At 52.0% G+C, this 24,078-nt stretch overlaps 3 protein-coding genes across 3 annotated transcripts; 1 reads left to right on the forward strand and 2 right to left on the reverse strand.

Moving 5' to 3' along the window:
* Positions 1-1,094: 1,094 nt before the first annotated feature.
* Positions 1,095-5,956, reverse strand: NCLIV_029070 (CG11048, related; the record flags this gene model as incomplete). Its single annotated transcript, XM_003883102.1, has 12 exons — positions 1,095-1,351; positions 1,776-1,891; positions 3,358-3,729; positions 3,797-3,873; positions 3,978-4,051; positions 4,182-4,273; positions 4,374-4,456; positions 4,598-4,670; positions 4,798-4,922; positions 5,161-5,355; positions 5,521-5,734; positions 5,889-5,956. 12 exons carry the CDS (start codon positions 5,954-5,956, stop codon positions 1,095-1,097), a joined length of 1,746 nt encoding a protein of 581 aa, XP_003883151.1.
* Positions 5,957-13,079: 7,123 nt separating this feature from the next.
* NCLIV_029080 (hypothetical protein) lies at positions 13,080-13,751 on the reverse strand (the record flags this gene model as incomplete). The annotated part of the gene is made up of 1 exon (XM_003883103.1): positions 13,080-13,751. One exon carries the CDS (start codon positions 13,749-13,751, stop codon positions 13,080-13,082), a length of 672 nt encoding a protein of 223 aa, XP_003883152.1.
* Positions 13,752-16,691: 2,940 nt separating this feature from the next.
* NCLIV_029090 (conserved hypothetical protein) lies at positions 16,692-23,543 on the forward strand (the record flags this gene model as incomplete). The annotated part of the gene is made up of 11 exons (XM_003883104.1): positions 16,692-16,970; positions 17,609-17,856; positions 18,592-18,985; positions 19,670-19,894; positions 20,429-20,538; positions 21,019-21,114; positions 21,411-21,528; positions 22,108-22,266; positions 22,741-22,809; positions 23,037-23,135; positions 23,460-23,543. The coding sequence occupies 11 exons, from the start codon at positions 16,692-16,694 to the stop codon at positions 23,541-23,543; spliced, it is 1,881 nt and encodes a 626-aa protein (XP_003883153.1).
* Positions 23,544-24,078: the final 535 nt, after the last annotated feature.

A 24,078-nucleotide genomic window follows, 5' to 3' on the forward strand; every position in this document is an offset into this window, starting at 1 on the left:
TACAGTTGTCAAACCCTATGTATGCAATCCCGATGGATTGAGACTCCCCCCGAAATTTGTACACGGGCCACTGAGGATGCGGTTTTCTCGTGTGTGGCGTCACAGGGTGAAAAGGAGGAGACGATACGCGAGCTTCAAGAGACAAACGTGATCCTGAAGGAGAAAATTCGTCATCTGGAGCAACTAATTAAACTGAAGGTCAGGTTAGATCAGCAAAACATCGGGAGATGACACTCATGGGATGCTATGAGGAACGTCAGGCCTATCTCTTTCGGGGGACATCTGTGTGAACTGAACAGGACGAAAGGATCGACATGCTCGCTCAGGAATTGAGCCAGATGGACTCGTTGCACTAAACTTTTGTGCGCTAAGACGCTGACAGCGAGCCCTTCTTCGATATATGACGCGAATGGCGTTGACTCAAGACAAGATCACTGCCATTCGGGACCAAATCGGGTTGCATCACTCACACTGAAGATGAGCTGTTTTTTGTCTGCGTGTTCTCTGGTCAAACGAGTGTCAATTAGGTCACAGACAAAAATGAGAGGGATGGAACGAGTCAGTAAATTGCACAAATGTGCAATAACAGGCGTGGGTTCAGACGTGGTGCTGTAATCGTGTCGACTGTCTGCCCAACATTTCATTCTTCATTGTCTTAGTCAACTGGAACTTCGGTACCGATTTTCTACACCAACCATGATAAAAATATCTGGCTGAAGCCCGTCGGTTGAAACGCTACCCTAGCAAAATCCTAAGTAGCCACCAACGAGGGTGGGGCGGCGATAGTTCACACTTGTCCAGGGCATTAGCGGTTGGTAAGTCAACAGTGGAGTAAACAGAGGCGCGGATTCTTTGGCCTTATTTCGAGAGACTCGTCGCATACTGGCACATTCAGGAGGAAGCCATAACCGCGTATAATGGTAAGAGTTTTATCGAAAGATTGTAGCCTAAGCACTGGCCACATCGAGCAAGATCATTCCACCGGAAAATCTTGAATCAACCGCGTTTTCGAATTGTCATCTGCAAGGTTCTTACAGGTATCTTTCTCCTGTCGATGTTGCTGGTGTGCGTCGGGGTTTCCTGAATGTATCCTGTCACCTCTCAGCAGGCAAGTCGTTGTACGACGTGCACACAGTCTGATTCCAAAGACGCACAGGAAATGGGTTGAGGAACGCCTGGCTATATGTTTCGAGTTTCGAAGCAATATGGTGTGCATGCCGGACCGTGCTAAAGCTTACACGATTCACAGTTCCCACCTGGATGAATTGGTTGTAATCAATTTCCTCAAATGCTTTTTCAGGAAACAGGTATGCAATGCACCTCTGGACGGTTTTCAGGGGATATTCGTGACCTGATAGACAACAGAAGATCGTGTCAAGAGAATGTAGCCGATGCGTGGCTCCTTAACTTAAACCTCCTTGCTTGGTTGAGTGCTTTTCACTGTGGCCAAAGCCACCGAGTGTTTAAGTAGGCTTCCATTATTCGACCGGGCGCCTGTCTCGTCGTTTTCGGTTTAGGGCAGGCTCCGACGGTCAAAGCACCACAACTCAATCATGGTGACCCCCTGTGCGGTTGATGGCAGAAACAGTGGCTTTCTTTTCCATGGACTGGCTTCTCGCCCCGGCAGCTGAACTCAGTTGTAATTGCAAGTGTTTCGTGAGCGTGTTATCTTCCACCTACAAGAATGCAGCAGGGAACATCTCTACTCCAGGATGCACAGATGAGGTGCCACGAACGTCTAACCCCTGAGCGCCTTCCTGGGAGTCACCACACACCTATTGATTTCAATGCCTCGCACACTTGGCTCGCCGTGACCGTTTTCCCAACAGTCATGTGGCTGAATTCCTTCGCGAGTTTATTCAAAAGCCGGGGCTGTTGGTAAAACATGTGCCTGCTCACGCGGAACAACGTACATTTCGCTCGTAAACGGAGGAATTGTGAACAGATGTAATGAGCATTTTTGGATCGTTACGGAGATTCATAACTCCGGAATCTGATCGTTTGTGTCATCCCTGGAACACGGGTGACGGAGGAGCAGCGGCACTTACTGAATTTCTCTGACCGCCTTTTTTATGGCACCTGCCTCTTCCAGCCTTTCTCTACATTGGGACACGCTGGAACCTGCCGCTGCAACCGGCTGCAAATATTAGCATGTATGCATTTGTTCAAGGCGTGGCAGTTGTCGGCGATGCCACGGCTGAGTATCATACGAAACTCAAGGAACACACAAGATATTCGGCCCCCTCTCTTACCGACTTTATGACCGGCAGACAGCAGCTGGACGAGTTGGAGGGACTTGCTAACTTTAGATTGAGACAGGAATCACAAAATTCCCTGTAGTTGACCTGGTGATCGCCGTTACTGTCAAAGTGTCTCAGCAAGGTGAGAACCTCCTGAAAATCAATCCACGTTGTCGGAGAGACGCTTCCACTTTCAACGGCAGCACACATGAGGCGGCAGTGGTACAGAGCATGAACTTAAACCCTCTTATACACCGCATACCTCGTGAGACAAATCGTATCCCACTTTTGTCAAACAGTGCCTCAGTTCTTCCACCGTGACAACTCCGTTTTTGTCCTGCGCCGCGCCACAAAAATGTTGTACACAATCAAGGGAGAGAGTTGCCACCTTGGACTGAAATGGCACTGTCGATAATTCAGAAACCATGGAGAAAAGTTTAGGAAAAAGACAGCTGCGAAAATCGAACCAGAAAGGCGTGAAATGAGAAACCCGAATCATTACCTGGTCGACTGTTCGAAACATTTCTCGTAGCGTCGTTAGCCTTTCTTCCATGGAATCTCTCAAACGCTGCAGGATACGGTGTAGATCGGATTGGCTGCTACCGATATCGCCAGTCTTCATATATGTCCTGGTGAATTGATCGGCGTCGATCACTTGAAAAGAATGTCTATTGATGCAGATTTCTTCCCTGAGTAGACAGCGAAATAAGACCCAGGCCTGTTTGTACAAAGCCTACACCACTGCTATGCAAACTTGTCACTTCATTGTGTGCATGATTTTTTTTTGCGTGACCTACCCCATAACAAAATCGCACGGTCTGAGTATCTGGTGAGTTTGTTCGTGCCTGTAACTCCCCTTCTGCAAGAACTTTCCGCCGGCGACTCCGACATTTCTGAGCTCGAGACAAATTTACATTGAATCACCGTAGCACCTTCCATTGAAGCTCCTCCGGCAGAACGGAGACAGACAACCTCCGAATCATTACGGTAGCACACGCGAGACGTGGTCAAAGGCAAGCAACACAAAATGTTCATACCCCCGCGCTATTGCCACTCTAGCCTCAGGAAAAAAGTCTTCCCAGACACGATCGACATTGGTCATCCTCGACGTTATTACCTTTGATGGATTTCAGTAATGGCAACTTGTTCATCCGCCAAGTGGTACTCGATACAAAACAGCCGTTTTTTTTGACCGGGGGCAAGGGGCTCCAACAAGTGTGCAAGATAACGCAGGCACTTGCCGTCGAGTTCGTTTGACTTTTTGTACTGCTCAATCCTTTGCTTGGGGACGATGTATTTAACGGATGTCATTGAGTCACTTTCGGTACCATATCCAGTTGGAAGGGGCACCGGAGGATCAGGAGGTGAGGGCAGCTCGATGCAGACGTTAACAGCGGGATCCAGTTCGGTTTTAAGTTCGCGCCTGAATAGCCAAGGACCACGGTTGATGTTGTGAACCTCATGCAGCAAGGAGTCACACTGAGCGGCACTAAGGGGAAGCATTGTAAGAGATGAGACTCGCAAACGACATGGGAGGAAGGACGGCGCCTCGGTACCTGAAGTATTCCCTGGTGAATCCATCTGCGTCGTAGATGAAGAGGTCAACGTCTAGCATCCGCATCACTGATCCGACCTGTCACGCATCATCGCAGCAGATTATCGCGAAGCCACAGCATGAAATACTGGACAGAAAGCTTTGTATGTAAAGCAGGACGGGAGGACAGTGATCACTCACACCTTGAAATCCGTAATCTGGAAATAGTCTTCCTTCTTTAGCAAGGGGTCACAAGGTCCCAGAGGACCAACCTTGGCTGAAGATATGGCAGCAAATCATCAATAAATGGTCCTCGATTGGTGGATGTGGAGTGACAGCCAGCCCAACCTTTGGCTCCACCGAATCGTTTTAGTGTGTTGCGGGTGAAAGAGCTTGAAGATGCTCACTTTTGGGAAGCTTGCGCCGTCTAAAGTACACGGGGAAATGCGGGCGAGAGCTGTTCGGCGGGAGGTGCTCACGGATTTCAATGGTATCGTCACTGAAGGTAATGTAAAGCGCAGAAGCAAATAGCACCTGTGCGGCGGATGTGTTTTCCGATCGGTCGACCTGTTCGCAGCTGCGGGTCTCAAACTGCTTACCAGAGGTAAAACAATATGACCATCAGCCTTCTTTCGAATATGGTAGACAGCGAATCATCGTACGAGGCGAAAAATCGGCACACCTGATAAGGAGACGCATCACAGGAACTCTGTGTCCGGCAATCCTGTGTCGCTCACAGGGCAATAAAACGTGACTTTTGCACCCGGATAGCAAATATCCGCTATTTTATTGGAGGTTGGCTCTTTGTGAAATAATGACGCACCATTCGGTCTTTCTCCATAAATTGCTGCATGTCTTGATTGACGAAACCTCCTCCAAGCATCACTTCGCGGTATCTGAGAAACGAAGAAGACCGTTCCACATTCCCTCCAGAGCAACAACTAGTTGGGGACGTGCCCTACAACAACCGCTGCAGGCGCGGTTCGCCACAGCTACGCGGCTTCCTTTCTGTAGCAATCTTACTGCTTGTCATAAGTCATGGGAACTTTGCAGTTATGAAGTTCCGATAACCGACGCATCTTCACGAAGCTGTCTTGTGGAATTTCCTCAGGTGGCGGTTGTTCGTTGCCTGATTGTTTGTACCAGTTCTGTAAAGGGTAGTCACACAGATGATTCACCTTTCTCTTCAAACCTCGTGCAAATTTTCACTCTCTTCCCTCAGCTAAGACATATCTGGTGTGTTCCTTTCTCGGTAACGATCACTCTTCTGCCCGGTGTCAAATTTTCGGTGACTTCACCGATCAAAGCCACCAGATACTCAATCAGTTTGACCGTCTCAGAACATGGTGGTTCTGCTGCCCGATTCGCGTCCCACGGAAGGCCTACCCTCGTAAACTCGTCACAATCAGCCATTCGAAGGGTTACACCGTAGATGGTTATCTCCTTGCCAATGCGAAGATCAGACGGCGAAATGTAGACAGTCGGGTCGCTAGCATTCTGAATGCGATGCCGCTTGATGAGAGTTCCATGCCGAAGTCCACTGTTGTCAATCTGCGGTTCTTCAATTTGAACTGTGTCGTCCTGCAGCGCATGGGATCAGAGTGAGGCGCTGCACTGTGTACAGCTCGTCACCCAAATGGGCAACACCACTTCAGCATTAATCTGTTTTTCATCAATTTATCCAGTGGTACTTCTGAGATGCAGAGGAACGCGGCAGCATTTTGATACGAAGTCAGCAGAACTTACCTCGAGGTAGTAGTACAGGTGGCACTTCCGAACTCGTATATTTTGCGTCTTGTCTTCATCGACATGCGACTTAAAAAAGCAAAAGAATCGAAGTACTTTGTGCTCCATCAGGTCAGACGCGGGGAGTTTCAATGTCGGCGCCTCCTCCCAGGTGAAGTGCTCGCGAGTTGTTGCCTTAGGAAGTGTTGATCCATCTCTCCAAGGATTTTTTGGCCTGACCAGAGCCGGCAGAAAACGACGGTACAATTGCACAGTGGCGTGCGAGTTGTCGTTTTCCCAGATACCCGCCCTTCTTTTTTCTTGGAATGGAGCTGTGTTCCTGAACAGAGGGTGTCCGGGCGAAGTGTTTTGCTGTTCCTCAACGCTACCTACGAGTGAAGAGCACAGCAATGTTTTGGGATTGATATAGTCTGGCAGAGGCTTTCATGTTCAACATTGAAATCAGAATTAAACCGTCCAAAGTGGGATAATGGAGAGTGGCTCGGGTAGCTCTAGGTGTGGAGAGACGCGATGGCCAGGTCAAAAGTTGTTAGGCGTCTGGGAACAAGTTCTCTCCCCCCAAAGAGTTTCTGCCGAAATGCGTCTCTCGATGCAGATACGGCCCTTAGATACATATCTGGAGAAAAACGATTCTCAGTGAGCTTTCCATGCTCGATATGAATTTCAGTTACGTTAGAGCATTGAACTACCAGTTTAGTAAGTCCGGGGATGATGTGCCTCGCCGCTTGACCCCTATACGAAAGACGAAGTTTGAAACGTAGAGACATAAGGTGGAAACACGCCGCAAAAAGACGTCCGCTCGCAGCTGGTATCGGACCCATAGCCAAGATGTCACAAGCAAATACATCTCCAGACAGAAACGTACAGAGACTTTCGTACCGTGGCACCGCTACGAGCTTTTGTCGCTTATCTTCCAGGTTTTCTACACACTGCTTGTTTGAGATTCCCCATCTCTGGGATTTGTGATGGTTCTGCGTTGTCACACAAGCAGGGATAACGTGAGAGAAGCTTCGTCTTGGTGAAACAGCTTTGGAAAAAATGGCTCTGCGGTCATCAACGGTTGCCGTGCCCACGAGCCATCCTTGTGTATTTCCTTGGTGTCTGCCGTCCACAAGCAAAAATACATTCGAACCCATTCACCACTCCTCAAGCGACTGGAGACGAGACGTGAGCTATGGGCACTTGCATCTGGCCGGACTGGTGTCATATCCAAGCCGCCATGTCTTACGTCTTTGAACGTGAATGGGTCAAATCCCGGAAGTTTCGGCACTGCGGATAGATCAAGAGGCACCCCGTGCCCTGAATCTCTTTTTGGCGAGTTCATGGTGGATACTGAAGACAGTCGAGTGCGCAGGCCCCACGTGGACTTGCACCGAAAACGAGCGGATGAGGCTGCAACCGACAAAACCACTCTAGGTACTCGCTCTTTTCCTGACCGACTTGACGAGCAGTAGTTGTTGGGGTTATGCCGTGTAGGGTGCTTGATCTCGGTTCTCTTTCATGCAAGTACCAGTGAATGCTACAGCACTTTATCAGCCCCAGCATAGAGTGCCAAGAGACAGGCCCCACAGGATACACGTCGATTCAGAAGCAAGCCCACATTCTTGCAGCTTGCACTTAAAGAAGGCAGATTTGACAAGCACAACCCAAGATCAACAGCTGTCCTGACTTGGCTTTCTTTGGTACCCCTGCTATTGGTCATTGTCAACAAAAACGGGCCCCCCCTGTTCCTGGCCGCTGCTATGGTGCTGTGTCTTTCCGCCTTTCCAGACAAGCGGAATGCAACAGCGGGGCAGTCCTCCACTCACCCGTTGCTGTTCTGTCACTGCCGTGAGGGTCCACATGACTCGGGTATTTTCGCAGGAGTACGGTCACCGCCGGCAGCGCAGACGAATGAGCGCCCTATAAGATTTGGTGATAGAGTTTTGGACGCAGTCCTCGAAGGCGTATACGTGCTAGGGGTTCTGTGGAGCTAGTGGGCGTAACGTGGCTCGGGCCGGAAGAATGCTGTTACCTGTTTCGGACCCAATCTAGAACTGATACTATCCCTAATAGTCGCAGTAACACCGAGCGAGTTGAACTGTTTGGCAACCGCCGCACTCTGGTGGAGCGTTTGTAACACGAGGTGACGGTTGGTTCGTAGCCTCATGGTGCACGTCACCCATATGACTAGCTGAAGGAACCTGGACGGTGCCTCTCCGCCGTGCTCCGCAGTAAGTGAAGTTACCAAAAAAGAGACGCTGTTTCCCAACTGCATAAAATCGTAAGACTCTCCCTCAATCCTTGCCGTGATTTCCGTCGAGAATCGAACACAACGGCAAGGCTGCCCTCTGGCATGAGGGCACTTTCTGTCCCAGAGGCGAGTTTCGGTCGCCTGCCCCTAGCGAAAACTGTGAAGCTCATCCACCAATTCAACTCTGTAAGCGCGTCTCGTTTCAACCAGACTCCCGCAGTGCAACTTGCGCTATCTTCAGCGACTTCCCTGAGTCCGCAGTTCGTGGCCGGATCGCCTTGTGACAATGACTAACACCACTAAAGAAGCTTGCGATGCTGTGTGGTGATTTCAACAATAGTGGAGCTGAGAATTGTCCGTCATCATATTTGCACTACTGAGCAGCATGAACTTCTATCGGAAATGAGAAGCCTGTGCCATCCTAAAGAGTGCAACGTAACTGCTGTTTTGGAGACCGTTTCCCTCCTCTAGAGGGTTCATGCAGTTCAGTCACCACCAGTACGAAGTGGCACTGTTTGAACTTCACAAGTAACGGAAATGGAAACAAAAGGTCCGTAGCGATGAACACGTGAGGTCGTGAGTCCAGTACTACGTGCGTTTGTCTTGACACCTTTTTTCTGCTCTCGAGAGTTGGACTGCTTTCCGAAGCACTTGACCCCCCGAACACGAGTTAAAAGCAACGGAAATCTGACTATGAAATCGTTCCTTCGTTCCTGCCACGGTCGATCCCTTGTAAGGTATCAACTTCAAATCCCACTGTCACCTGATCGTTATCCAGCTGCAAGTCTTGCAGACGGCAAAATGAATTAGCAACCTGAACAGAGAACAAAATCCGCAGCCGACACAGACCTTTCGCACTCCACTTTGTGACCAATGACTCCGACTGCATCAACGAGAGTTTGACGAACAGGTCTGCTATTATGGAATTGCACGCATTTCGCGCGCGTTTTGCCAAGACACCTCAACGAGCCACAGAGTGCCTGTATTTCTGCTTCACTAAACCAGAAATATTAGTGGCCGTACGCCAAACTGTGTCGAACTCGAAGAAATGATCCTCTTAGAACGGTGGCCCATATTTTCGATCCTGAAGAGACCTCGACGACAAACACACGGCACTGCCTCTACGTAAGAAAGAAATGCTCATTCTTACCTTGAAGTATTCCGAAGTATGCAGACAGACTGGTCCCCTTGTATGTCCTCCTACGTACATGTTTATTGGGTAGTGGAAATCTCTCCAGCATTCCGGAACAGAAATTGCGAACGAAACAAACCTGACGGAGTTGACACATTCGAGAAAATGAGGACAGCATTTCAGGGAATCCGAATGTACTGGCTCTGTGTTCTGGTGCCGTGTCATTCAAATCGTGCTCACCCGGGCTTTGCAGACTGGTTTCCTGACGGCCAGAACTGCATTTGCACTGAGTTCATTCCTGCAAATGGGAAGCGGCTGGTTCGAAGCGGAGGTGCGCGATCATGCCTTTGACGCCATGCCCACTTCTGAAAATAATACAGCTCAGAGACAACCTCGAAAATGGTAGTCCTGACTGCAAACACCAAGCTCAGTGTGAGAGCTCACTGCCCCCATGCGTTCCGGTTTCCATCCTTCGTGCAGCAGACTTACCCTTCGGAAATCCCTTATCGTCCACCACACTGCATACTTGCCCGCAAATACACTGTCCAAGGCCAGGGGACGCTGCACCAGGACTGCACTCTTCGAATCCGAACAGTTTCCTCCTAGAGAGCTGCCAGTTGAGTGGAGCACATTTGACGCTGATGGGATTTGTCGGGGAAGCCTGAACACGTGACACGCGCCCGTAAGCCCTCAGTATTAGCAGAGAAGCACATGGGGAAAAGTGTCGCACGGCAAGAAAATGTTGAAACCAGAATTGCCATATCATAGGGGACACCTACTGCGGCGTGACTCCACATGGTTCACCAACAGTTTTCCTTCGACTGCAGTAGTTCGAAGAACACAAACATGAAGACATACCTGTACGTATAGGCAGATGTCGTTGCCTCTTGATACCACTGTCGAACACGGTCGCCTCTCGGTTGGAGGAAGCAAACGGCCTGCACGAACGGCGTAGGAGACACCAGCAGCTATCCTCATTGCTCACAAATCAGGGCGGCAGGCAAAACACCTTCGTACCGATTGCGTGCAAAACATGCCGACGCAACCAACCTGAAGAGTAGCCATTTTAATCTCTGCCGCGCTCAGCAAAATCAACCACGAGAGAGACAGACACCACCTGACAACAACTGAGACGGTTGATTTGGAGCACCAGCCAAAGAACAGGCATAGGAATTACGCAGCAAAACAGCCCCCCGGGAGCGCCCCTTTTTAGCTTGCAAGGGGAGACAGAAATTCTTCCCTTGACTCTCTGTGTGCACAGCTCTGGGCCACCACGGCGTAGGCTAAGCGCCAGCCGCTCACCTGGGACACGCACAATACGTGGACGAGAATAAGGGACGAGAGAAGAGAAATGTACGTAGGAAACAAATAACTGCACCGCATTTTTTGTGAGGCAGACAGCGAGCAGCTTCAAATGGTTTCCGGACAGCGGCGTAATTCGTGTGACTTTGGATTCCGGGATAGCCCGTGCACAGTGTCACAGGAAACCCTCAAAGAAACTCAGCCACTCCCTGTTCCGTCATTTGTCTACGGACCAATCCAATTGCACACATGCACGAGAAACACGGTCCGGCCAGCTTCAATTATCAGTGAAATTTGCGATGTTTGTGGAAGCGCCGTCGCGGCGATGAGAACTCAGCGGGCAGTACATGCAGATAGCTTCCACTGTGCATCGGAGAACAGTTGGGTTTTTCACCGTACTAGCGGCGGAGTCGTTTCCACGAAGAACAGATATCGTGTTGCTAGTCCCGAACCTCTCCATCCAGCCAAAAAACTCGAGCCTTATTGCCCTGATAGCAAGCAAAAAAGAGAGAGATCTCATGTTTTCCACAAGATACAAGGAAGTCTCCGCAACACGCTCAGTCACAGCATCGCCGGATCGACTCAAGACACTGAACGCGCATGCAGTTTGTTTCCCGATGAGGATGGGTGCCAATGAGCACAGTTTCGAACAGTCCTGACGTGCTGGCTAACACCGTGGAACCGAGTTATGGGTTGTGAAACCCGACAGCCCTACTGGCGATGGTTTGATCCTCTCGACGTGGTGTGGCAATCAGAGCTCCTGTGTTGCCCAATACCACTATTCGGATAGTTTTGTCCCACGAAAAAAAAGTATCACAGAAGCTCTGATATGTGGCCACGCCTTGAACTCAGCCGGATTGCAACGGCGACGCAATCGTCGATGTCTCCATATGGTTCCCCGAGACCCCACACACCGTCTCCGGAGTTGCCAGTGAACGCTCGTACCATATTGAGTTAGGTATCCAGGTGGCTCAAGGATTTCGTCCCATTGTCGAGAGCCAAATGTCTCGTCTCCTGGGTGTAGATGTTCAGGAACGCTTGCTCATGCTACAATGGTCGGCTGTTGGTGTCTTTGCACCGATGAGCACACCACAAAAGACAGACTGGAGCAAGTCGGGAGAACATGAAGAAGCGCTGCAGCAGTATTATTTTTGCATGATGCAGCACTGCCAAGGCATAATGTGCAACAGGCAAGTTCATGGGGAAGGATGAACTCCAGAAAGGCATAATTGAGCGAGCAGAGACCCTGAGGGTTTTCGAGCGGTAACAGAGGTAACGATAAGCGAAACCCTTCTTGTCGCGATGCCCACAGGGGAAGACAATTGTGGAGGAACAGATCACGGCAGACTTCCGCGGTAGTGAGACAGCAGTCGTACACAACTACAACTGGAAGCTGGAAAGAAAGAATTCTGCCAGTAAGTTCAACCCATTTGCGTCGGTATTCAGCTGTGGCAGAAGACCCGGGGAAACACATGCGTTATGATGCTTGCAAGGATAGTGAGATTGGAGACACAGGACCGGGTAAAACAAACCAGGAAGTGGTAAGGGAACTGGTGCCGTTTCACTAGATGAAGTTCGCATAAAGGACGGGTGAAATGCCCTCGAGAATTGTAGCTGGTCAGGAGAAGCCGAAAAGGCTGAGGTGACGCACCACCCACTCAGCGGCAACGACTTCTTAGCAGATGGACAGCCCTTTTAGATCACACCACACCAGAAGCACTCGTTACTTGGAAGACTTAAACGAGAAACCCTGCATTCCGCTGCTGAAGGGGACCCTAATCGCTACGGGGAAGTTGGCAGGACGGCCACTCCTCTCCTGCAGCGTTTCTGTGATCTGCGTTGATGGCCACGGCTCGAAGAAATTGACCAGAATTTTTCTTTCGGGGGAGCGCTTTTACGTGTTTCGAGACATCTGGGTAGAAAAACAGGCCACTGGCCTTTGCTCGAAGGATACCCTGCGTAGCCTCATACCCGAGCGTTGCAGATCTGCTTCATATTGCCAATGATGCACTGCAGGCTCCATCCCGAGGCTTTTGTGCATATATGGAGAGACTCTTGCCCCTGCCCGTTTGTGTCCACTAGGAGTGCAGAACGTCTTCCCTTGATCATGAGACAGTGTTCGTATCTGTTCCTCATTCATACGGCTTCGTGCACCAGTTCTCTCTAACGCACATGCAAGTGCATTTATGGATGGAGACATCAATGACTCCAAAAATGTTAGTGTAAAAATGAGCTCCGTACAGTTCTGAAATAATCTGCTGGTCTAATTCTTTTCATTGGAAACCAGCAAATTACTTGAGGCACCATCGCAGAAAACGACTTCCCAGTAGAGATTCCCTATCAGTCACCGTTCGCCTGCCTAACCGCTTCGTTGCCTTTGTCTGTTCAGCTCCTCTGCTGCAGACCCCACCGGGGGACAAATGAAAAGTCTGCGATTACATCCGCTTTATTAGGTGCAGTTTGAAGGAAAATCCCAAACCATGTCCACGGAAACAGAAAAGGAGTAAGCGAGAAAACAGGTATGTAGACACTTCTGGAGACGCTTGCGATTCTCTGTCAGACAATAGTCACGAATGACAACGGGGATACGTCGTTAGAGAAACGAAGCCAAGAGTTAACAGCATGAAGAAAGGTTACTGGGAGAGGCGAGTTCATTAGCATCCATTCACAATTGCGAAGAAGATTGCCGGAAAATTGCCTGATCGACGGGCATCACTGCCGGCCTAGAACGTGCCGATTTGTACCGGGGATAATACTGACGCGACTGAGCATACCATAGCACCACCATGAGAATCGACATCCTCCATTTCCCTATCATTCAGCCTTATTTGCAGGACAATGAATCAACGTTATCAGAGAATCGTTGACTGCCTTTTCTGCTTCAACACCCCCTTACACTTCTGCGTGGACGGGCAACACAAGCTTCTGACCGTACCACTTGGACAAGGCATAATAATAAAAGAAGTCCACATACAGAGCTGTTTGAATAACTCCTGCGATCCAGCCCACATAGTTGACGTACGGGGGAGATTCTGCAAAGTATCGGTACACCCAATTCAGGATATACAGGAATCTGTACGCGCCCAGAGCAGCCACGTAGTTGCCAGTCAAATTCTCTACCTCGCGCAGTTGCTGAAGAAGAATCAACTGGGGTAGAATAGCAACGCACTCGAGCCAAATGCTGAAGGCCCACAAAATCTCTGAGATTGACCAGTCCTCTGCGGTAACCAGGGACAGGAGAACACAGGGGGGGATCAGATACTTTTCATATGGAAAAGAATCTGCGCGCCTGTCATACGTTTGAGAGATGGGCGACTTGAAGCGGATCAGGTACACTGTGTACGCTGTCGACGCGATGAAGAACAATTTCATCGCAGTGTTGTACACGGATATGAAGTGGTAGAGGAGATCCACATATCGACTACAGAACACAAGCAAATACATCTCCTGCATCCGGCACGAGATCCCAACGCAATTCTTCGATCGTCGCAGCTTGAGAAGAAGCAGGACGATCGAAAGAAGGTGAAGCATGTCACCGGCGAAACGGAAGGCATTCATCGCCATCTTGACAGCTACGTGGAGACGAAGACCCTACGAGAATACGCCAATGTTCAAAGACTCGTATTCCAGGAGCCGCGAGCCGCTGAAACTCCTCCGAGAAAACCCCCCAAAGACCTGGAGGAGCACTGGGCGATTTGTAACGTTGTCGATAACGAATTTGTCTCCAGGATCGAGTTGTTCTGTCCAGTGAAAGAATACCAACGATGGCCCTCGTGTTCTCTGCTATGAGCCTGCGACGCGAGTTAGCATTCTCTGAACAGGGGAGAACTCAAGCGTCACACAGCTCGAAGCTCGTCCGGAATACAATTGGAGGTTGTTTGCAGTTCGACGGCTTTTACGTTGTTGCGCGCGCTGTTTGTCGAGCTTCGCTGCGGATCCGCAAAACCACATTTGAACCAGGAGAAAGTGTAAACCACCGGTGCTATAACTTTTTTAAACAAAAAAAGCTGTCTTGTTCCAGAAACGGGAGGGAAGTGCATCTGCTGCTCTCCACCACTGTTTGCGCTTCGGTCTCCACTCACCACGCACACCACAACAGAACCCCCCTGCCGCTAACAGACGGCGAACGGCACTAAAAGATGGCTTGCACGTTCCTCTATGGCAAAAGAGATGCCGAATGTTGTGGCGCCCCGTTCGTGACCCAAACCGCTAGCCTGAGGCAGACGCGGCGCATTTCTCAATGAGGGTCGACTCTATATATCAGATGGCGAAGTTCCCATTGGCACTACCACACAAGAAGCAAAGATCCGGATCACTCAGGAAAGCAAACACGCGCTTTCAGCTGTGCTCTTCGCTGCTTCAACATGCCGCCCACAGGATGCACACTTATATACAGCGTAGGATGAAGTAAGCGTGGAGGACGATGGAACGGCCGTTCTGTCCTGCTCCGAAGCACGAAACAGCACGGTTTCTTCAACTGTTTGAGAATTGTTCGAGGTGTCGAGAGTTCCAGAACTGGACAGCTCTTCGAGGGTCCCCAATGATTTAATCAGTCCCAGTTGGCTATCGCCACCCGTGCCCGTTTTGCCCACCAGCCTTCGTCTCCCCTCCATCTTTGCGATTCCTGCATTTCTCCAAAAACTCGGCACTTACTTCGACACGGGAAGAAACCGGGGGAAAGGCGCGAGCGAAACCAGGGGATAAAAGCCTGTCTCGACAGTTGAAAATAGAGACACTGCGGCACCCTGTGTCCAACCGCGGATATCTGCCGGAAGTAGGAGGGTGAACCGCGCCTTTCGATGTTCGGGAGGCGCGAAAACAACTTGTCCTCCTGCAACGTACACTTTCCCCTGTAGTCTATGTGCAAGGAATCGAAGCCGAAAATCTCATCGAATTCCGGAAAACGACTACACGAAAAAAGGACACACCCGACGCGTTCTTCCGCAGCGCTACGAGCGCCAGGAGGAATAAGAAAGAGGGTGCACAAGCGCCGTACGGAATACCGGCAGAAGAAGTGAAAGAGGAACGGCTACGATTCGACACAGTTTGCAAAAACTACGAACCCTTCCTGCAAGAAGTTGGTTCAAGAAACCATGGACAACTCTCGGGCACCCTTGCCGCGCCTCACCCCTAACTCGGAATCTTGCTCATTGCGCGTGCCTGGACATGCAACCACCTCCCTCCGACGGGCGCTCTCAAAATTCCCGATTTTTGGACGCGCGCCACCAGCCTCTTCACGGTTAGTTGAGAAGAAGGCGCTGTTCTCGAAACCGAGCTCGAATAATCCGCAGCTCTCTGTAGAAATCGCAAATCGCGTGACCTTAGGGAAAAACCTGATTTTGCACAGAATACCAGCAAATACATGCCAGCAAAAATGCACAAGTGTGAACACACCCAACCCACCACACGGGGGGCGCCCAAAAAGAGACAGGACTCGATCCGCCTGGCGAGACTCCCTCTGAGTTTCCCGTTCATGCGATAAAGGAGTGAGGTGAAAAAACTTGCTAGTAGCAAGCGAAGGTGAAGATCGCAGAGACTTGTCCTGGAGATCTACGTAATGCCTCGGGGTCAGACCACAGACGGGCGGGGATACGGCAATGCTCCTGATAACGTGCAGGCCTTCGAACAGGCTGTCTCCAACAGACTTCGACAAAGCGCCTTCTCAGCGAAGGGGGGGGGGCCTCCAACAAGCAGCGAGCTCTCGTCTATGAAACTGGAATCCGTCTTTTTCACCGTGATCCAAATACTTCTGCAGCGTGGAGAGACACACCGGAAGAAATACGCTTGCAAATTGCTTTTAGAATCGAGACCGTCGCTATTTTCCTCGGCATACACCCCCACCGGTAGGCCACAAGGTGCGCGCGAGTTCCCAGGTGGACTACTGCAGTTGCCTGTTTTGTTAGCTATTTTTCCTGCCAAACCTCTTTTCGATTCCGACCCAACATTCTGAAAGCTCTGACCTTGGCTTTGGGAGCGGATGGGTTGAAGCGTCGAAACGAGCAATCTACGAACCTTTCACTTTTCTCAGGTTCGTCCACCGCGCTGCAGGAAGAGACGGCAAGCAAACGAGAACTAGTGTGTCGCATATGCGGTGCGTGCGCGAGATACTTAAGCTCTTTACGTTCCTTGTATAATCGCTGACGCTGCTCCGCCTGGCTTGTGGTGGCTTGACTGTTCGGCCGCGCTCTCCTTAAGCGTAGAGTCGAAGTTTGGGACACTTGTGTACTTTTTGGACTCCGACGTGTGTATGCAGCTTGCGGCTTCTCCTGCTTCTGCCCGGCCTGCTCTAGGGACTGCCGCACTCGCTCTGTTCGACGTCGCGTACGCGAGATCCCCGAGGTTCCTCGCTTTTTCTGAGCTTCGCACACTGGAGCCGAGGGATCGCGTCCGCCGCCGCAGACCGCCTAAAGAGGTTTTTTGCTTGTCGGCGGGCTGTGCGGCTTCAGAGAAAAAGGGACTGACACGCTGAATCGCCCCCACGACCTAGTCGATCTCCCCCAAAAGATGGCCCTCGGAAGATCGTCACTTTGTGAAACCCCTGCGCGGGAAGCTTCTCCGACGTTTGCGGTTTTGACATCTCTGCACCAGCTCTTCTTCGCCGCCCTAATCCGACCGGCCACGGAATTTTTCTTGTACATTTTGGATAGCGCCATCATTCTCCTGGTCTTCACTTACCATTCCTTCCTCTTCTCTTTCTGGCTCTTCTGCTCGCTTTTGAAGGGGAAGAAGCGAAGCTCGACCAAGAATTCGGCCGTGGGATCCCGCGCCGATGAAGATGACTCGGTGAGAACAGACGATCGGCCGAGGACGCCGCTGCCTGTGTCCATTTGGAAATCTGTCCTGCGAACACACCTTTTTAGAAAGAAGAAACCCCGAGGCGCACCCCTCCTTTGATGGAGTTCTGCTGGCTGCATCGAGATCTTCACAGCGGACTCAGCTACGTTGATAGACAGCGGACTCAGCTACGTTGATAGACAGCGGACTCAGCTACGTTGATAGAAGCGGACTCAGCTACGTTGATAGACAGCGGACTCAGCTTCGCACTTGTCTGTGAAGTTCTGCTTGCTCGGCTGCGCAAGTATGCGGAGAGCGTCTCTCATGCGTACCGGTCGTACATACCTCCGAATTCGTACATACCTCCGAATTCGTACATACCTCTGGATGCTTGTCCTGTGGGGGCACCTTTTGCGTCCAGCGGTAACGACGGACGCTTGTCCGTGTTGCATGCAAACGCACGAGAACTGGGACAGCCTCTCAGGGTGGTTGCGGACTCGGTTCTTTCCGCCGTTCTGTGGCCGCCGCGATGCCGTTTTCCCGGTCTCGGAGGCGAGAGGCCGTGCCGGCCTCTTTGTACGTTCACCAGCTGCGTGCGGTAACTGTTTCTTCTGCATCCACTAGACATTTTGTGCTTTTCTCCGCAGGTGTTGAGTGATGACGGCGGGAGCGACGTGGACTCCGAAGACGAGTTCCGCCAAGATGTGCCTTCCGTCTCGGCGCTTCCACGGCGTATGTCCTTCCCGAGTAGCAACTTGGCCGGTGTCCCGTTCCCCGAGTCGACAGGTTGTCCCCACCAAATGATTACCGTCGCAATGTACTGCAACGAACTTCCTCGTCGAGAGGGCCTGATACTTATCTGTCGGAAGCAGCTGTTGAAGTATTTTCGCTTCAGGTAAGAACGGGAGAGCAGACGAAAACGTGGACATCCTGGGCGGTGGAAACAAATGTGACGTGAAAAAAGGGCTGTTCTCCGCACCACATTCTCACAGAAGCGCTCTGTTGAATAGACTGAGTACGGAGAACGAAAGGTTTTGCGCCGATCGGTACTCTGATTAGCTGCGTGCACCGCCGTATGTGTACCTTTGGGCATTAATGATGAAAACGATCACATGCCATGTATTGTTATCACACTAGAAGTAGATGGTGACTCTGCACAAACGATCCGCGACCCAGAACTGTATAACTCAGATCGAAGAAACAGAGACGTTCCACTGGTTCGACACTAGTTATAATCTTAACTATGCTCTGTTAACACCATACACCGTGAATCCATGCTCTGAAAATGAAACTCAAAGGAATTGACGGGTGCTCGCACAAGCGGTGGAGCTCTTTTTGACGCTGTTTTTTGGCTTTCGAGCTTTACCTTTCTTGTTTTCCTACGTTTTGTTCCCATGTATGTACATTGCCGGGAGCTGTATGTACACTATGGTTCCACTTGCCGCAGCTGGTAGGGCGAGTCTTGTTCCTCCCCTTACGCCGTTCGCAGAACCACACGGACAGTGAAAAAACACGTCCCTTCCGCCAGGCTCGACACTTGCGCTCCAGGCAGACTCCCCACAAACACATGAACACGTGTGCACACATAAAACGTTGATCTTCTTTTCTCACGACGACTTCTGTCTCCCAGAGCCGTACCTGTTGTTGGCCGGTGGTCCTCGGAATGGCGCGAAGTCCCCGTCGACCTGTCGTGGCACGTCCGCTCGACCAGCGTTGCGAATGACGCCGAGCTCCACACCTGGCTCGAGGAGGTTATGGTCCAAGGTTACTCTCCAGATCGCCCGAGATGGGAAGTCCACTTGGTCGAGAACCGAAGCTGCGAGAGCGCGGAGAGTTCTGCCGCACATGCTTCCAGCGCGGGAAAGAACGAGGTGAACGGCGCTGGCGAAGGTGGACAGGAGAGCCGACGGCGCAAGGGCACGGGGAAGGCGCACAAACGCAGCGGAACGGGCGCACTCCCAAGCAGGCATATGATAGTTTTTAGGGTGGACCACTCGATAGGCGACGGCGTCTCGCTTGTCCAGGTGAGGCTTTCGCGTCAGTCCTGCTTGGATTGCGAATGCTGCGCGTTTGCCGTCGGGCGATGGTATCTACGAGTGATTCCCGAGCCTTCGGCTTTTTTCTCAGGGTGATGCGCGGGATATACCTCAGTTACGCTTGCGGGCGAGTGGGAAGGACGCGTGGAGGACAGAAGCTAGCCGACTCACCAGGCTTTGTGGAGACACTGCCCTCCGGGACGCCGCGCTCTGTCATTTATCCAAATAATCAGGCGGCATCGAAAGTCGTAACAGACGCACAAGGTGTGCCTTTGTACATTCGCGGCGCGCTGGATGCATTCCGGAAGAACGAGGCGGCGGAAACACGATTTCGGTCTCCCCTCAGTTACCTTGTTCACAAGGTAAGGACGTTTCCTTTCCCCTGGTTACCTGGATGGCGGAGCTTTCCGACGAACGAATTTATCTCTTGAGCTCTGGATCTCGAGCACGACGCTAAGAAGAAAGGGGCGGTTCGAAGAGGTGCGGGCCCTCCCAAGTCGCAGTCTTCTTCGATGCTGGAGATTCCTTTGTCGACTGGCTATGCGGCGTATATGTGACACTACCAGACTTGCACAGTGACCGGGGATGTGCTCGTCTCTGTGACTGCTTCCTCTCGCCTGTGTTTGGGTGACTCTCTTTTCTCGCTCCTCTGTTGTGGGTGCCCATCGACAGATCCGCACGGGCATTGGTCGATGGACCGCTCGTTGGCGCGGGTCGGATGCGTCGGGGACGCCCAGACCGGAGCGTCATCAGACGCTGAGAGAATTCGCGCATTTCCTCTACGCTGTACTCTATTCGTTGAAAGGACCGCTGCGGGCCTTCGATGCGGAGACCCCGGTGTCGCGTCCCCACGCCTTCCGCAAGGAATTCGGTCTCCAGTGGAGCGGAAAGAGCAAAGTAAGGATGACCGTTGGTGTGTTCTTCGGCCATTACGCTGTGTATATGCGCTTCCCGAGGGAGGATGCGCCGAACCCAGAGAGAGTTCGTCGACAGTTTGGCAACCGGTGGGCCGCGCGCCGACTGGCCACTGTAACGTGCGATATGGGGCGTCGAGGCTGTGTGGGCAACAGGCACGAGTTTTTCTGCAAAGGACTGCGTTGCGATTCGTGCACGACGCAGTGACGGGAGTTGCGGAACGGACTGCGGTGCTGCAGTCTGGGGCGCGGCCACACGGAAACGCATGGAGGGATGGAGACAGAGGGAGTGGACGTACGTTTATAAACATGCCGAGAGATGCACACGTAGATAGCTCGGCGAGCTCGACGCAGCTGTCTAGTCTCATAGGTAGACGCTAACAGAGAGGTGGGCGCTGACAAAGAAATAGGCAAGACATGCACGGAAATGAGGTCAGTTTCGTCCATATAGATAGAACGGTACGCAGAGCGATGCATGCTTCCGTATGTCTTCCCTGTGTCCTTTTTTTACCTTCAGCTGGCAAAAGCACCGCTGGTTTCCTTGGCGTTTGTCAAATCAATTCGACAAGCTGCAGGAGTGCCTCTCAACGATGTTTTCCTTGCTGCCTTCGCGGGCGCGATCCGACGGTAGGGAGACGAACTTCCAACCGTGTCCCCAGCAATCTGAAAACTGCGTGCAAGCGCACTCTTCGCGAGCAGCGTCTCTTGGAAAAGCCGCAAAGCTGTCTCGGGAGGTTGTCTGTTGGGAAACCAAGAGCTTGCCAGAGAAACAGCCGGTTTTCGTAGCGAAACAAAACATTTTCGTTGGCCGGAGCGGATAGGCGGTAACCCGCTGGAGGAGAAGCGCGTGCTCGTATATGTAATCGTTTCAGGATCAATTCGAAGAAGGCGCTTTGTACGTCTCTCAGGGCTGTTCAGCGCAGACTCTTTTTCAGCCGCGGATAGTATTGCCTCAGATTTTTTCTGGTTGTTTGCTCCAAGTCCCACCTGGACCCCACAGCCGGGAGAGAGTCAGTCTCCGCACTCACCTGTGCGTGGTGAATCCCTGGACTTTTTGTCCAGTTTCCTTCCACGCATGTTGTGCACGTGCGTGGCTCTGTGAAATAGGTATTGTGCCGAGCTCGAATTCCACGATTTCGAGGGGACGGACCCGACCAAGCGACCGCCTGCTTTGAAAGCTCTTCTCGCATGCGCGTTTGCACGGTAAGATTCTTGAAGACTTTGAGAAGTTCCCTAGCCACACGCAAATCAAACGAGCCTCAGCTGCCAGCGCCTGAACTGCAGGATTCGTTCCATACTGCGGGGTGCCTTGCGGTCAGTCCGTCGAAGCTCGGGCACAGCCTCTCTCTGCTTCTTGTGGACTTCAAAAAGAAGGCGCTGGCTTCTCTGTCACGGGCAAAGCGTGTCGCCTCTGGGCTGCTTGCCGTTTACGTGGAACCCTCGCGTGCGGTCTGCATGCACAATGTCTGGCGTCGTATGCGTCGTCCGTTCGGCTGCAGCTCTCTGCAGGCATGTAATGACGCGGAGTTGGCTCTTCGCAACCGATTTGTTTTGACGTCGATTGAACTCGCCGTCGCTCCCGCCACTCCAAAAGAACGCCTGCATGCGACTCACAAGGTGCGCGCGGGCTCGAAATAGTGCACGTGCTGACTCAACTCTTTTTCGTGGCCCTCCTTACGTCTTTTTCCCTTTGATTCTTCCCCTGCTAGGCAGATCGGGTCCCACGTTCACCTTCTGAGGGGAATAGAGAGAAGCGGCTGTTCTTTGCGGAGAGGAGCGTTTCGAGAGTCGGAAGGGTCGCGCCTCCTGCAGAGACTCGAATCGCCGAACACGCCCGCAGACCCCCAGCTGGTTGATAGATTTTCGTTCAGAAGTTGACGGTTTTTTCTGATTAAATCTGAACGCGATTGACCTGGTGCGGTTATCGGCCTAGGCGAGCCCTCGCTCCGTGTCTTGCGTCTGCGTCCCTTGCTTATTGTTTCGCGGGGAAAAGCGCCGGTGTTTTCTACTAGGGACTCGAGGCGGGGCTGCCCTACCGGCAGCTGAAAGTGTTGGATTTCAATATCCTACGACATTACATTCCATGTCGGTGTGCGCTGACTGTGGCTGCGTTTCGAGTGCCAGGAAAGTTTCTGGAGAGGCGCCCTGAACTTTTTGGTGCACAGAGCGTGCGTGTGCCTGCCTGCCCTGTTTCAGGTCACCCAGTGGATGAAGAAGTCGAAACAGCCTCTCGTTGATTTTGCCTGTCAAAACATCCTCGGCGGATACGTCGTCCCAGCGGGGCTTCGAAAGCAAATTGCTGCGGATCTCTTCAACAATCACTCGTTCGTCTTTGCGAATGTTCCTGCCTACCCGGTGAGTTGCGCGATTTCCACTTTGTGCGTCCGGTTCCCCCCGGTGATCGCCTGGAAGAGCGTTCACATGTGCATGCGGCGTCGTGAAACAAAATGCGAACCAGATCGCCCCCTAGGGAGGTCGAGCTGAGGGGTAGTGTCTCTGACGGGTGAGGATCCTCGCATACCCCTCCGAACGTGCAGCCTCGAGGAAAAGGCTGTGGCAGGAACACGACATGAAAACGAAACTCCGAGTTTCCCGCGTACCACCACGTTTTTCGTGCAAGACTTTGGGAATCTTCCTCGCCGATGGGTGGTAGAACGTGGAAGGTACACGAGAGACACTCGGAGGCAGGCTTCCTAGCACGGGCGAAAACGAGTGATAGCTATGCATCTGCGTTTTGTAGTACGCGAGTCGAGAGCACGGAAATCCGCTTGCTTCTCCTTGCCTTTCGCTGTTTTTTATCGGGACGCAAGTGCGTTGTTGTGTGCGCAGGAGCATTTCTATGTGGCAGGCGTTCGGATCGAGGAAATCCAGGTAGCATTCGTCAATATGTTGACCCAGGTGCGTCTTGCCGTCCTGGCCCCTCGGCAGAGGAGAGTCCCGCACCAGCAAACTCTCCTGGTTATTGGGAGCATGGCGCATGCAGGTGAAGATGGCCATTGAAACACAGATATGAACGGTTCAGAACAAGGATAGAGTTGTCGACACGAGAGACGTGGTCGCGCGGCCCCGACGCTTTGCCCGAGCTTGCGCGTGCGCCACTGGACTTGGTCTTCTTTTCCGTTCAGGTTGAGATTCTCTCGTATGCTCAACGGGTTGCGTTTTCCATGGTATACAACCCGGATGTGATCAAACGCGGCGATCTTCTCCCGCAGTTCTTCGTGGAAGTGAGCACTTCCGTGGCATACGAACAGATGGGGGCGGGGTGAAAATCGACGTCGTGTGCACTCACATTCCACTCGGTTGATTTCCGCCCACGAGCCGGGTGCGAAGTTTTTTCGTTCTCTATCCGGAATCCTGCCTGTGTTCGTGGCTACGGTTCCAAGCAAACGACACGGTAGAAGCCGCTTTCTGCTGTATATACACATGGTCGTGTAACGTTTACCACCTGTCCGCCTTTGAAAAATGTGTCTGACAGTCGAGGGGGAGTTTTTAAGTACCCGGTAGCCCTTCACGAAGCGTTTCTCTTTTGCCAATGTCCACGCTTTCAGGAGCTCTTTGCGCTTGCCAAGGACTTTGAAGTGCCGGTCCCTCCCGAAGACGCTGCTCTTGTGAATTTCGCGGTTTCATCGTGAAAGGCGTTTGCCCTTCCTGTTCGATTCAGAGGAAACATTCCGCGCGTCTCAAAGAGCTCGCGGTACATACACCGTCAGGCACATCCCTGACTCGCCGCTCTTTCTCTGTCGCGTTTTCTAGCTGGCTGGGCTTTGCTAGCTCGTGTATCTGGCGACGCATCACGCGCGCTACTCCGTGAATGCACCATGGGGGTTGCGGTTCCTTTCTAAAAAGCCCTAGACACACCGTGCAGCTGATCCAGGAAGGCGTTGTCGCTATGTGGTAACGCGACGTCTTTCGGTGTGAGGGGATAACGCGTTCTGAGGGAAGCTCGCATGCTGCAGCTTCGGGCCACGGTGACCCCGCGCCAGTTTCCGGGGAGTCTCTTCAGCGGAGGCCTGTTGGCCTTCAGCGGATGGCGCACTTTCCGTTCCGTCCTAATTTGTCGCAACGTCCCCGTTGGACGGACTGCGTCTGCCACGAGAATAGCCCCTCGTTACGGCGCAGGACGGCTCCTGGAGCGAAATTGTGGGGTTCACAGGAGAGCACATTTTG

Source organism: Neospora caninum, chromosome VIIb (genome assembly GCF_000208865.1).
Source record: "Neospora caninum Liverpool complete genome, chromosome VIIb".
NCBI lineage: Eukaryota > Apicomplexa > Conoidasida > Eucoccidiorida > Sarcocystidae > Neospora > Neospora caninum.